The sequence below is a fragment of the Mchenga conophoros genome, linkage group LG3, assembly GCF_057382185.1.
Source record: "Mchenga conophoros isolate Kocher_MC1m ecotype Shallow Benthic linkage group LG3, M_conophoros_male_GT1.1, whole genome shotgun sequence".
Classification (NCBI taxonomy): domain Eukaryota; kingdom Metazoa; phylum Chordata; class Actinopteri; order Cichliformes; family Cichlidae; genus Mchenga; species Mchenga conophoros.
Window position 1 is genome coordinate 42,189,502 of NC_140528.1, and position 14,897 is coordinate 42,204,398.

Genomic DNA, 14,897 nt, shown 5'->3' on the forward strand with positions numbered 1-14,897 from the left:
AAACCGAATCAAAGGAACTAGACGAGGAAAGTGAAACTAAATACAAAGCACAACAGACAACCAACATAAAACAGGGAAACAAAACGCAAGAACACTTTTCAAAGTGACACGAACTCAACAACAACATAACACACGGGAGGAATAAAGCGAATCAAGGAATATAAACAAAGTATAACAATAGACAGAAATAGTAAAACTAAGTAAGTAAAAAAACTAAGAAAGCACGTGAATATAAACATAAACCAACCACAAAATATCTGCTGAAGGAAAAGAACCTAAAACTGGAAAAAAAAAAAACAACCAAATCACGAGTCAGTGAAAGCTATATAATGGTTAAAAAAAAAACCTCAAGCAAACAAACAAAAAAAACAAACAAAAAAATTTAATGTCCAAATTTATCCTCTATAATAACTTGTTTGCACTGATTTTCAGTTCAGCTTTCAGTCCATCATGACTCAGCTCTTTCTCCATCGGTAATAATCAATAATCATATGACCGAAAACACCATGAACATATTGCAATGCAATATAATGTGTGTGATAGAAATGAAAACTATTAAATGAATTTATTATTTTGCGCCCTTTTTAACTTTAGACAAAAAGTGCAGTTTTTCTGACAAAAAATGCCCCATTTTTAGACATGGAAAAGGTTATTCTTAAAAACAGCTGCTTCTTAACAACAGAGAGCAGGATGGGGGAGATGGAGGCTGCACGCCCCGTTAAGCATTATTTCGTTTTATTTGCTTTTGCTTAATCCGAAACAAGGAACATAGGAAGCACAGGTAGACTTACACACGCCACACCTCTGCATGAGTCGGTCGCACAGGAGCAAGAGTCCACGCGATAGTGTGTTTCGTCTCGCACATCAGCCAGTGTGGGTACAATGACAATCTCTCGAACTCCTCCCAGACCCGTCAATAAAATCATTAAGATATTTTTTGATAAACTGCCAAAGAGCCATTTTTACCCCCCAGTTCAGACGCCTCTGCATTAGGATCTGATCCAGCAAACCTGAGGAGAGCAGCGGACACGAACCACTGTTGAACCATGTGTGAAATAAAATTAAATGAAAAAATGATTGTGAAGAAGTGACGGACATTTGATGGCAGGTCTTAGATAATCGTGAGTTATTGTGTCTGATTGTAAAATTGCAAAATTGTAAAAAACACAAAACTCTGGTAGAGGCGTACACGCACTGTGGAAAAGTAAAGGCGTGTTGCATTCTCTAAAACTGTTTTGTGAACAGTTGTCCAAGTATATATTCCTTTTAAAATGTGACACATGTAATATGATCATCAAAGAACGTGATTTTTATAAAACATGTATTCTTCTGTTTTGAAAGTGTCAGATTTTCATAAAACATTTATTAGTGTAGCGGCAATCTTCGGTCCTTCGTCGCTTCTGCTGGACGTAAAGTTTCTGACTCGTGCTTGGCTGTAGGCCTTTCGGTAGCAAAAACGAGGTGAATGTAAAAAAGAAAAAAAGGAAAACGTTTATTTACTCCATACAAACCGAAAACTCCGAAACAAATGCCTCCAGTGGAGCTCCGTTTACATCTATTTTATGTCATAAACGATAAACAACTGTTGCTCCACCACATTGCGGCCTAACACACCCGTTTTGTCAGTGAGAACGTGTTGATGACACCTACCACCACTTTACAACAACCCAATAGATTAAGAAAGCAGGACAAATTTAGAGCATATGGACCATAGTATATTGTATTACAACATAAAATAATCCAGATTGTAACTAGAAACTCAGATTACAGATCATAACAAAATACTCAAATACGTTCCGATGTATTTGAGTAAAATATTGGCCTGGACTGTCTAAGCTCCAATAATTAGTATGTTGTAATTTGTTTAGACTGTGTGTAATTTTTATAGAAACCTTGTCCATTGTATGTGTAATCATGAAAACATGTAAAACTCCACAGCAGTGATACTTGTTCTTACATATTTATTCTTTGTTGTGGTACTTTACTGTTCAAATGAAACACGATCTGATTTCTTTTTTTTTCTTTTTTGGTAAAGCAAAGTCACTCTCACAGCACTGATTTTAGAGGAATGTTCAACAATTGTTCCAGACTGCCTTTTCTCCAGTGAGGGTTACGGTGAAATTTAGGTTGTTATTTTCTGTGATTGCACACTGCCTCTCAGTAAGCTGTACACCAGACGTTTTAATTCAGTTTTATCTATATATCACCAAATTACAACAACAGTCACCTGGACGTGAAACTGTTAGTCACACAAATGGTGAACAGAAAGTAATTTTCCAATTGTGAAATCCACATTTTTCCAGTTAACACAAAGGCCTAAACAGAGGCACTCATGCTCAAAGTGACACATTTTCTTTGCAAAAGGCTCTAATAATGCCAAAACATTTAAAATATGAAACAAAAGCTAATTTTGTTTTCAAACATCAGAACTTGTAAACAAGTGTATGAGCTTGTCCGATCAATCATTACACAAAACACAGTACTGAATCCGTGCACCATTGCTCATCATTGTAGCCCATTACACAGCCTTTGTCATTTGTTGTCTTTCTACATAGGCTGTGTCAAATTTGCTTTCTTGCAATGATTTAGATGCAGAATCAGAAATAGTTTGATGCTAATTTTATTGAGTCAATGACTTTTTTTCAAACTGTGACTGAATATTGAAACACTGGAAATATTACAAAAAAATACATATAAACCAAAATAAAATCTATTACAGTATAAGAAATTGCCACTTTTGATACTCAATCGCTCACCTTAGACCTCCTCAACTGATGCTGGTAAAGAACTACACAGATGTGGCATCTTTGAAGGCCTGCAGACTGATTGCGAAATGAAAGTTTGTGTTAAGGACTTCAAAAACAGGTGATTTATTGATTTCATACTGATCTTGGTAGCTTCTAATAGTTAGAAATAGGTGATTTCTGTTTGGTTACCACAGCTAAATCAATGGGGTTTGGACTGCTTGAATGAGATTAATTGTTTTGCAAAAAGGTGGGGAAAAGTTGTCAAGCCAATGAGAAAGGGTTAACACATTTCCAAGAAGTGTCTCCTGCTCTGCTCAGATAGTGATGATGAAAACTGAGGGGATCCAGTCTCTGTAGGCAGGTCAAAGCAATTAAGAAAAACTGTAACGTCTTGATGCATGCTCAATCATCCAGGTAAGTAAATCTCCAAAAGTTGATTCTGTTCATCTGGACGTGGCGTTTTCAGTGGGAGAAACGTTTCGTCGCTCATCCAAGTGACTTCTTCAGTCTCAGCTGACTGCAGGTTTCCCCAATCTTATAAACAGTACATTTGCATAATGACTGAAACCAGCCCACTGAAGGAACATGGGCTGGGAGGTCAGACTGAAGAAGTCACTTGGATGAGTGACGAAACGTTTTTCCCACAGAAAACGTTACGTCCAGATGAACAGAATCAACTTATGTGCCACTGACATGAGTGTCATGTTACTCCATACAGAACCCCATTAAAACAAAATAATAGAAAAATAAATAACAAAATTATCTTTAAATGTCTGACTTGTGCCATTGAAACCTTTGTTTAGTTAGTTAACCAGTTTCAGTTTCTAAAAATATCATTTGTGCAGGAATAGAAAGGTGAACCATGAGTCCTGCTTTCTTATCTAAAAATGTCCTGAAATAACATGTTGACCTTTTTTTTTACTGTCTTAAAAAGAAGGTGAACATGATGAATGTAACATGATTTGGCTTCCATGCTAAAGACTGAAGTTACTGGAGAAAAGACTGTTTTTATGCTATTTTTACGAGCATAGGGTATGTTTTTACCCTATGCTCGATTAGGGCTGTCACAATGGCAGGTTTTCATGACATTACTGTAACCAAATGAGATCACTTTAAGCATATTAGCCCCACATGTTACAAGTAATGGATCACTATGGATTATTGTAGGGTCTACCTTACAATATAAAATGCCTTGAGGCAACTGTTTATTGTGATTTGGTGCTGTATAAATAAAATTATATTGACTACATTGAATTGAACATTTTACAAAAAAAAAGAAGAAAAATAAAACAAAAACAAAAACAAACAAACAGCAGTTTCACATTTAGGTGCTGATCCCATGATTTCAGCATGGCCGTATTGTCTTTGTGGCTGTGGATCATGTGACACTGACTCACATGGAAAGTGCAGTGTGCCGTGTAACCCAATGAAAGTAAAATGGAAAAATAAAGAAATGGATCTTTGATAATAGTTATGATTTAAAGAGCAAAAGTGAGGAAGCTCAACTGCTAGACTGTGTTTGGATCCCGGGCTTCGTTCCCAGTGTTTTGTGTTTTTTGGACTTCTGAATCTATTGTGTTTTGAAAAGTGGGGTATGTTTCTAATTTTTAGTGTTTTGTTCATTTATTAAGTTCTTTCTGTGTTCAGGCTGTCCTGAAAGTGAAGTTGAGCATTGCTCATATACATATATCCTTCATGTAAGTAGGCGACATGCTCTACAGTAACCCCAAGCTTACAGCACCTGGTATTCCCAGGCAAATTCCCATCCAAGTGCTAACCAGGCCCAACCCTGCTTAGCTTTTAGGATCACATAAGTTTAGGTGTGCTCAGGGTGGTAAAGCTGTAAGTTATGTCCTGTGGGGGTCTGGGGTCATGATAATAAACTGTAGAGGCAAGTGAATGCATTAGCAAAAAGTATTATATTCCTGATCTGTGGTCCAAATCATTGAAGCATAAAATACTTAATTTGTCACACTGAAAGCAAAAAGCAAAAAAATCCTATGCAGAAATGCCAGCTGAGTCTGGCGGTGTACTGTTAAGTCAAATCCGATTGGTGATTGGAGTTCAGTTCTAAAACTGAGTGTTGTGAAGGAAAGCTGTCCTATCCCAGCACCGGCTTCTCATTCTTGGAGCCGGATGATGTCAACGTTGTTGTGGACACTTTGCAGAACCAGCTCTCCCTGGAAGGCAATCACCTTCTTCCTAGTGGCCGTCAGAGTGGCCGTCAGAGTGGCCACCAGCGCTTCATAAGATGTTGGCACAGCGCTCGTGATTAAACAAGACACAGAACTTTGTGATAAATTTACCTTTAGCATTTTCACTGCCCAGTTGATGGATCCCCTGAACCAGCAAATCAAGAGACATTTAATTTTATATGTTAATCATATATTTTTTATATTTTAATTGTTGCTGATTACTTTGACTTGTTTTTGCTTGTAATGACGTGAAGGACGACTTTCTGATGAATCGCCACCGGTGGAAAATGATGCTGCGCTCAGAGAACTCCCTTTAGAAATGCAGACACCTGCACTGTGTTACCTCTGAAAACAAAAATGCAAATAACAACAAACTATCCAAGAAAATCTTTCTGATGCATAAGGAACAAACTGTTTGAGATTATCACATTTTTTCTTCTTATTTCTTCTTAGATTCCAAATTTCTTAACATGAATCACAATTTATAACTATAGATATGCGAGGTTAGAAATTCAAAACTATTTCACAGCACACTTTTATTTTCAGAACAACTCACATGTACTTTACACACAAACTAAAATGTTGCTTGAAATATAGGAAGCTTTTACTATTCATTTTTGTTTATGTAATATTCATAACTTATGGTTAGACGTCCAGTAGTAGAAGTACCTGTGCTGTGATGTTTAAATTAGATTAAAGCATTTAACTATGGTGGCCCTGAGAGGCCAAATCCACTGCAAGCTGAGAAAAGCAAAAGTTCAACAAACATATGAATCTCAGATTTAGAAAACACATTATCTGCATCTTTTTCTCCCTCGCAACAAAAACAAATCCCCGGCTTCTTTTCAGTGAGCCTCTCTGCTCCTTCACATGTTTCAGTTTTTTGTCACTTGCACAGCTGTTCCACTACGTTATTGTCTCCCCTAAATCACTTCACTTGTGTCTTTATGCAGCATTTTTTGTTTTTCTATTTGCTTATGTTTTCTTGCGTTGCAGTGCATTTCATCTCTCAGGGCCACCGTGTCAAACAGGTGTAGGTCCCAAACAGATGCTGCAGAAATGAGGGAACTAAAAGCAGCTACAACAACAATTAAGATGAGGTTTGCATTCATAAAATTGTTAAAAAAAAAAAGGGAACTTTTGAAGAAGTTGTGGTTTCTTATTAAAATAATAATAAACACAAACATCGAGATTGAGCTTCTGTTTCTCTTTTTCCTTAACTAGCCTACATTTCATATAAAACCTAATCTCAGCTTTAACAAACTGGGCTTTCGGTTTTCACAGGCACTCTGGATAAATAATATGACTGGTTCAGTAACATCATCGTTACAGTGCACGGGATTGGTCTGTTTCCTTTGGGCTTTTGTGTCATGAGTCGTAAAACCAAAGAAAAAATTCTGCGCAGATTAGAATCACTCTACCGTAAATACAAGAAAAGCTGCACCGAGTGAAAAAGAAACGATCTGCATCCTCATCCAGATCGTGGTTCGGCTGTTCATGACCTGGGTTGTGGAAGGAAGGAAGTGGAAGATGCACTTTTCCCACATGAGTAGAACAAATTGGGTTCCCAGTACACACTGAGCCAATACCAATAATAACTGCCAGATGGGTCAGACGTGCACATACTCACAAGGGTCAGAAATGCAACATGACACCCACTGGAGGCTTCACCAGTAAGACCTACAGCAGATCAGCAGATGACTGAAAAGAAGAAACTCTTCAAAGCTCTGATGAAACTCTTAAAAAATATAAAATTACACATTTCTGGAGTCGTACGGTCAACAAAACGCACCACCGACGCCGGCTGCTCTGGGCGTTAGCACCACTGGAGTCCAATACGACATCATCATGGACTACAAAAGACATTTCATATGATAAAGAGGATTTTATTTCATCCGCACAATGAATCATAAATCAATTTTAATGTGGATTTTCCTGACGTGTGCTTATCCACTCTTCTCATCTGCAGCAGGGAAAAAAGCTCTTAAAGGTACAACGGAATAAGGAAGAAGAAACTACAGAACAAAGCACAGCCCAAAAATGAAAATGGAGACATCCAGTACCCAGAGGTCGCCACTCCTTCCCTCTAAACTATGGACCAAGTGTCCAAACACTGCAGTGAGGTACACAATTCACATAAGAAAGTTCATAAATGGAAAAAATAAGACAGGATAAACCTTTAATTCAAATAGATGAGAATCAAATCTTTTTGGATTAAAATGCAAAGAAACGTGCATGAATTATTTTGTAGTCAAAGAGGCTGTCCACTTACAAAGTAGTTAATCAGTAAAACCAGGAATTAAAAACTTTTGAAGTCTAAAACCTGAGTGCACACGTAAAGTATCAGCCACTCTGTCTACCACTTTAAAGACTTTACATTATTTTAATGCAGATTAACCTCTAATAATAATAGAAACTCTCTTCTGTCCTGAATCAGGCCTTCTAGCACTGAGAAGGATTTAAAAAGTGTACTACAACATAGGTGTACTATGTCGTCATTGACAGAGATGTAACCTCTGCAGGGTTGTGAGATGGAGGGAGGAGGACAATTAATGAATCAGGAAGTGCAGAGGATTAGTCAGGAGGAAATAAGGGTAGCAATGAAGTGGATGAGGACTGGAAAGGTTCAGATGACATAAGTGTGGAGGTTTGAATATGTCTGGGAGAGAGGGCAGTGGACCTTTAGCAGATTATTTAAACATGATCCTGCAGAGTGAGTGAAGGCCTGAGAAATGGAGAATAGGTCTGAAGGGCAGACAGATGAAGGATGGAGACGTGTCTTTGATTCTGAAGGATGTGACGATTAAGGAAACTATATAAAAATATACGAGTGCCGTGTTGTCCAGGGAGTGGAAGGACCTATGATTCTAATCAGCATCATCACCGTGAGTTGTTTAGTACTTTTCTGTTTAATAATTTCTTATATTTTCAGACTATCTTTCTACTATATTTTGAAGTTGGATTGATCATTGGTCGGCAGTTCTGAAAGCAAAAGGGAGTGCAACTCAGTACTAGCAAAGTGTACCTAATAAAGTGGCCAATAATGTATATTACTATGGATAGATCAAAAAAATTGAACCTATAGTTGTGCTTTTATTTGTTGTTGCATTCAGTGTCTATAAAATTCATGTGTAACAGGCTTTTATTTTAAAGAGCTGAGCACTCCTGATCCGTGTGATGTCACTGAGCAGATTGGACTTTATGTGAAACCAGCTGTGAACAGCAGGTGTGAACAAACCTATAAAAAGTATTTACAGAAGACATTTTATAAAACTTGTATTAGTATGAAGTTCCCTCCATATCAGATGCAAAATAGCTGATGCACATTCATAAAGTGGAGTTTTTACATTTTCAGTGGTGAAGACTGAGTTGAAGAGTGTTGTAGCACTCCAGTGCCAGTAGAGTGCAGCAACCGAACAGTTTATTCTATTAACAATTGGTCAGAAGGTTAAGAGGGGGTCAGCTTCAGTGCACTAACTTGAAACTAAATCCAGAACTAACTTTTTTGCTAAATCAGCTTCTGATTGAAGAACAGGCTTTAAAAAACAGAAGAAAAGACTATTTGAACTATCAGCTGCTGTCAGGTGCCTTCACACCTGTTACCACATCTTCTAATGTAAACACACCAAATCAATAGACTTATTACAGTGTTATGAATTTAAATCCACGGAGGTTTGTGAAAGTGTGATGTGTTTTTATGTGACATCGTGATTTAAAGTTCAGTGAAGACAAACACTAATGAGCATGTGGAGTGAGCTACATACTGCAGAAACAGTTCTGGTTTAGTCTATTGTTCATGTGTCACAATACAGCATTATAGTTCAAGGCCAGTGTCATAGTAATGAATGTTAAAACAGAAGTGTTTTTGAGGTGTTTAATGTCAGCTTAATGTCAGGAAAATGCATCACCAGAGTTCATGTGAGAAAACCAAACACATTGTACATAAAGGAAGTTTATTAGTGCTGCAAATAATTTTGATTACATAAAAAATGATTTGCATTCATTAAAATAAGTTTGACCTTGAAATGTGAATTTGTATGATACTAAGCTGTGTAACAAATCCACACGACCACATGATTACAAATGACCTGTACTGCTGCTTCACATGAAAAAAATCATGTTAATTTCTTTGTTTATTACATTGCACAGTGAAACAGACAGTGTTAAGAGCGTACAGGCAAACATCACATTCATTAAAAGTACTTAATTCTTTTTTAAACTTTAAATGAGCACATTAAAGATTTTCTGACTCGCTTTACGAATTGGAGTCACTTTTTACTTTATTCTTTATGGAAACTTGCTGCTGAACACTTTAGTCATGAAGAAGATGTTAAAAATAATATTTTACTGTAATTTGTGATCCATCCTGTAGATGCAGGAAAATCTGTTCCTGAACTTCAGATTTACAGGTTTTAGATTTCTGTCCATAAAACCTGTTCCTATAAAATGTGTAGCTGTTTGATAAGCAGACGACTCTCAGCTCTGCTTGTACTTAACTTCACGAGGAGAACAAACAGAATATAACCCAGTGTGTTTACAGTGAATGTGTCAGGTCTGAGCTGCTGTGTGGACCAGTTAGAGAGCAGCAGCTGGATCCCAGTGGTTGGACTGGTGGACGACTTCAGTGAGGAGTAGATGACATTTGGCTCTGGTAGAAACTCTGCACACAAACACACAGGAGGAGAATATAAGCACAAAGCAGAGCCTCTCTGTTCTCTTTATATACAGCAAAGTGAAAGAAGGAGAACATGTCAGTGAACGCGTCACAGTGTTTTTTTTACACCAGTCTTATAACAAAGTAAAAATCTCTAAAATCTGTTTGTGAGACACAAACTCAGCTCTTCCATGTTTTGCTGTTGCTAATTAAACGCCCATTCTCACTCCGGAAGCGTAACATGCCGGCGTTGCCATAGTTTTGTCACGTCCCGCGGCAAAGGGGACCATCGGCGTTTTTATGGTACGCGGCGGGTTATGGCTGAAATGCAGTGCAATGACGCCCCCGCGGTGATAAACGTTCCAGCCCTGCTGACTAAAATCGCCCCTGGTTTTAGATGAGATGTTAATTTTAATTAATACCAACATTTTGCTGCATTTTTGTTATAAGAATATGAACATTCAGTGCATATTTGTACTGCGCATTGTTCTCCTGGCACGCCAGTGTCACGTATTTTAAAACGTTGTCAAATCTACTTATCAAACTGTGTCTGGTCCAGTGCAGGCCCTTCACTGTCACTGATGACACCTGGTCTAAGTCATGCTTAGAAGCTGATTGTTTATGACAGCTGATACAACGACTCAGAGATAGCATTAGCAACGGGTGGTATTGACCATACTACTACCAGAGCCTTGGGATCCATGTTTGGCTACGATCCCGCGGCTTACACTCCTCGCTGTGTCGAGGGTAGACAGTAGCATAACCAACTCCTCTAAAATACTGTCCTGTCGGTAGCTAGCTCTGTCTGTTAGCTCTACGGTGGTGTCTGGGATTAGCAGGTTTCTACTAAACCACTGCAGCTGAGGATAAAGTTGTTCGATCAGCAGCTCCAGTCCTTCGAGTTTACGTTTTGTGTGCGTGTGTGTTTTCTACAGTCATTGGTGTGGAGTGGTTGTACTCTTTAGCCTAGCCTCACTCTTCATCAGTTTCCCACTTCCGCTATTTCCGCGCGTGCACCGCCGGTGTTTACTCGACGTCCGGACAAGCGATAAAACGTGAACTGTGTGTGACGTAATCCAGGACCCAGAGTGCATCACACACAAACACATCACACGTACGAAAAATTAAAGCCACGCCCACTAACATCAGCAGCTTCAGGCAAACGGGGCTTGACCAATCAGCACCTCATCTGATGATCAGCGTGTGTGAACTTTAATAACGCTACAGTACCAAAGAGTCACACTCTGACTTCTACATCTTTGCCTCAGCATTACAAAGACTCCTCAAGAGGCTTTTAATCCATTCACACAATGACTCGAAGATCATTTCAAGTGTGGATTTTCCTGCTGTGTGCTTATCAACTCTTTTCACACGCAACCGCTGAAAACAAAGGTAATATCTTTAAAAAAAATTATATATATATATATATAAGACACTTTCACAAAGGCGTTTAAAGACAGGAAACTTCGTAACACTTTCCTGTCTGTATTGTTTTTACACATTCTTATATCTAGAGTGCATGCTAAAAAAACAAGTCCTCATTAAGGTTCATGAAGCTACTTCGTTTGGCCTGAAATATGTATTTTTTACATTAGTTGTACTGCAGACTTCAGGAGCTATTTTGGAGCTCAATGTCATTCATCTGTGTTCTGTACTTAGTATACAAGATTGTGGTCAGCATCAGGTCTGATGGTCAGGTTTAAAGGATTCAACCACTATAAACCAGAGACTCGTGCTCTCTTTCTCTGTGATCCTCACTGTGACTTTCTGCTGTAGAAGTGAACACTTGATCACTTTAACTTCTCTGCTTGTATGGTGTTCCCGCTTTCAGACCAGAAAGTCATCCCAGCTGAGTCTGGAGGGAATGTCACTCTGCCATGTCAAGCTCCAGACAAGGGCATCTCCGTTATAGTTGTAGAGTGGAGCAGAGCTGATATAGAAGATGAATATGTCCTTTCCTACCGGGATGGGCAGTTTGATCCTGAGGACCAGCATCCATCTTTTAAGAACCGGGTGGATCTGCAGAACAGACAGATGAAGGATGGAGATGTGTCTTTGATTCTGAACAATGTGACGATTAATGACACTGGAACATACGAGTGTCGTGTTGTCCAGAGAAGAACAAGCCGCAGGAAGAGAGCTCATCTGAAGACTGACCCCATCAGCATCATCACCCTGAGTGTTGTTGATCCTCCAGGTGAGTGAGTAGAGTTGAGTGTGTGTGTGATCAGAGGTGAAGCTGCTTCCTGCTTGTTGATGTTTGTTTGTAAAGATGTTGTTGATGAGACTTTGTAGAAAGCAGCTGGTCTGAGTGATGTGATCAGAGTGCAGTAGATAATGTCTGACAGCAGTTTGAAGAGGAAATGGATTCTGTTCTGTTCTTCACTCATCACCTACCTGACAGCTGACACCTCACACCTGTTTCTCACCTGCAGGTCAGACAGGAGGACTCACAGAGGATGGAGGGAAGGAGGATGGATTTGTTGGACTGAAAGTTGGTCTGTCAGTTTCTGCTTTGCTTCTTGTTACTGCTCTTGTTGGTTTTTTGGTGTACAGAAAACGGCAACAGAGAAATTATCCTAATGAATTGTAGCATGTTTGAAATGCCCCAGAGGTTTTTACACCTTAATGGCGGTTCAACCTCTCAGTGTTGACTGAAATTATCCATCACATTGTGTATTTGGTGTTCAGCATCTTTGTGAAAGACTTCAACCTGTTCTTTAAGGCACGCTAAAGAACTTAAACTAAGGATTTATTCATCCGAAAAGAAAATTTAAATAATTGCTTAACTTTTCTTTTTTTCTTTGGTGCAAAACATCAACGATCTGTCCAGCAAACATTTTCAGATTTAAAATTTGAACATTCAATAACAGCATTATTTGTAAAATATCTGAAAAACAGTCCAAAAAAACTGTCTGCTCGATGAGCTTCATGAACACCAGCTGGAAATCCTCATATTTGAAAAAGAATGCTGTGAGGTGAAGCTGTACTTACAGTTTAAATAGTTTCAATTCAGAGTATTGAAAGTTTATTGTATGTAGCTATTATTTATAGATGTTTTCTAAGCACTACTTGTACTGTTAAAGAGCACATCAGCATCTCCTTCTTTAAGCTGCTCCTGTTCACCACAGCGGATCATCTACCTCCATCTCCTGCTGCATGCCCCCATAAACTACATCAGAGAATCTTCTCTGAGGTCTTTTCCTCCTCTCTGACAGCTCCATATTCAACATCTTTGGCGCCAGTATATTCCCATTCCCTCCTCTGCACATGTCCACTTTGAATGTAATGTTAGCAATGATGAAGATGACTCAGAATTTTGTCTGTACTCATGAGCCTTCTTTTATCAGAATCTTTCTGATCTGTTGATGCTGTTTCTACTGGAGCTCTCCCCCTTCATATCCCTGTTTTTATTCCACAAGTGTTTTTATACCACAAAAATCACATGCCTTGATATGACTGTTATTGTTGTTATATAAACCCTATATAATGAAACCTATAAATTAAAGAAAATCAATCTCCAACTTTTCTTTTCTGTTTTTGTGCTCATGAAGTGTTTACATTTAATTTGATTTATTATCTGTGTGCATAAAACACTGAATGAAAAATGAGCCAGAGAACCTGATTGAGGAAGTGGATGCTGGGTTTCCGATTCACACTCTGATTGGCTGAGAGGTATAGCCTCACCTCAAAAGAGGGTTACTCCAGGTCATTGACACTGGGATTTGAATGATGGCATCAATGAGAACCTACAAACCCTACAAAGACATGCCATTCTCATAAGCAACAGTCCTTCTGTGCAAATGTTTACTCAGTATAACTGTCTTGCCTTTTCATCATGAATCATCAAAAAGTGGATCATGAAGTGGAAACGGTGACTTATTTCCATCAAAACACATTAAGGATTAAAAAATTAAAAAAAGATACTGTAACATTTTTATATATTTCAAAAGAACGATTAAAGAAAGTGTGATGTACCATGCTCTTATGTTTTACAGATAACTTCCCTCTCAGTTCCTATTCAGGCGCTCAAAGGAAAGTAATCACTTGGAAAACCTCACTAAGGGACATTAACATCAGCGTTTAAGCTGAATTCATTTGCAGGTTTATACATGTCCCTTCTCTGTCTAGCTGAAGTAGTTTCCATGGCACTTTTAAACTTATTTCTCCATCAAAATAATTTTTAATCTCAAATATACAGAAAGAAATGGAGCCTGACTTTAGTGTTTGAGAAAGAAGTTCAACAATGACTCACTGATGGCTGAGCTTCAGACTGAATCTGTTGTCCTCTCTGATCTTTACGGGGTTTTTTAGCTGTCATTGTACACAGAGTATAAAATAACAGTTGGTTTCAAAAATTAAAAACACTCAGCTGCTTTTGAACCACTCACTGATGCTACTTCTTCATCCAGGACTTTCAGGACTGCTCTCGAGTAAATTGTTTGTTTGACAATGGATATCTTATAGTTTTATTTGTTTTTCACCTTTTTTAAAATCAAGATTTAGGCTGAGCTCATAATTTATATTTTTCAAAGATTTGTGTTGCTCAGAGGACCAGCAAGTATATTATATGATTTATAAAACATATATATATTTAAAAATATATATATATATATATATATTTATGTTTCTGTAGACTGTCTGTAGACTGATCACAATATTATCAGCAGTCGACTTGGGGATGAGGGAGTTCTTATAATGTTTACTTTGTGAATGAACGACTAGCTTACACCATACAATAATTAAAAAAAAAACACTCAAAAGACACAAAGACAAAAGCTTTAGGAGAAATATGTCCGTGTAGGTTGTCAGTCATCCAAGTCATGGTAATCTAAAAAACATGGAAACTCCTCAGGACAGCTTTAGGAGAAAAAATAATTTCATGAATGGCAAAACCCAAAACATGGCAACTAGTGCTGCCAGTGATAAAAACACTGACACTGACACACTACAAAAGTGCTGATTGGCTGAGGGCAGAGAGCCTGATTCTAGAACAACTGTGATTGGCCCAGAGGTATGGCCTCAGTTCAAAAGAGGGTTACTCCAGGTCACTGACACAAAGAATTTTCATGTGCATGTTGGTGTGGATGACTACAAAGCGATGCCATTCTGGGCATAATTGAACATTACATAACTGTATTAAAAATAAAATAACATAAAATAAAATTAAAAATATTACTTGAGACCTTAGAGACTTTAGACTTTACTACTGAAGAGAACCGGCTAGCAAGCTAGTATTTGAACATAATGCAGTGTATGTTTTTGAATAACATACATTTTCATAACTACAGATCAAATGGT

General features: G+C 38.1%; 1 protein-coding gene and 1 pseudogene across 1 annotated transcript; one reads left to right on the plus strand and one right to left on the minus strand.

Annotated features, from left to right (window-relative positions):
- Positions 1 to 4,826: 4,826 nt before the first annotated feature.
- Positions 4,827 to 5,123, minus strand: LOC146578752 (costars family protein ABRACL pseudogene; annotated as a pseudogene).
- Positions 5,124 to 10,814: 5,691 nt separating this feature from the next.
- LOC146578753 (programmed cell death 1 ligand 1-like) lies at positions 10,815 to 13,120 on the plus strand. The gene is made up of 3 exons (XM_085269065.1): positions 10,815 to 10,988; positions 11,428 to 11,793; positions 12,032 to 13,120. Exons 1-3 carry the CDS (start codon positions 10,907 to 10,909, stop codon positions 12,187 to 12,189), a joined length of 606 nt encoding a protein of 201 aa, XP_085125191.1. The 5' UTR covers positions 10,815 to 10,906; the 3' UTR covers positions 12,190 to 13,120.
- Positions 13,121 to 14,897: the final 1,777 nt, after the last annotated feature.

Excerpts from the sequence above, each read along its gene's own strand:
- LOC146578753 (XM_085269065.1), top strand. The coding sequence starts at position 10,907 with ATGACTCGAAGATCATTTCAAGTGTGGATTTTCCTGCTGTGTGCTTAT. Across the intron at positions 10,989-11,427 it reads CGCAACCGCTGAAAACAAAG|ACCAGAAAGTCATCCCAGCT; the intron begins GTAATATCTTTA and ends TCCCGCTTTCAG. Across the intron at positions 11,794-12,031 it reads GAGTGTTGTTGATCCTCCAG|GTCAGACAGGAGGACTCACA; the intron begins GTGAGTGAGTAG and ends TCTCACCTGCAG.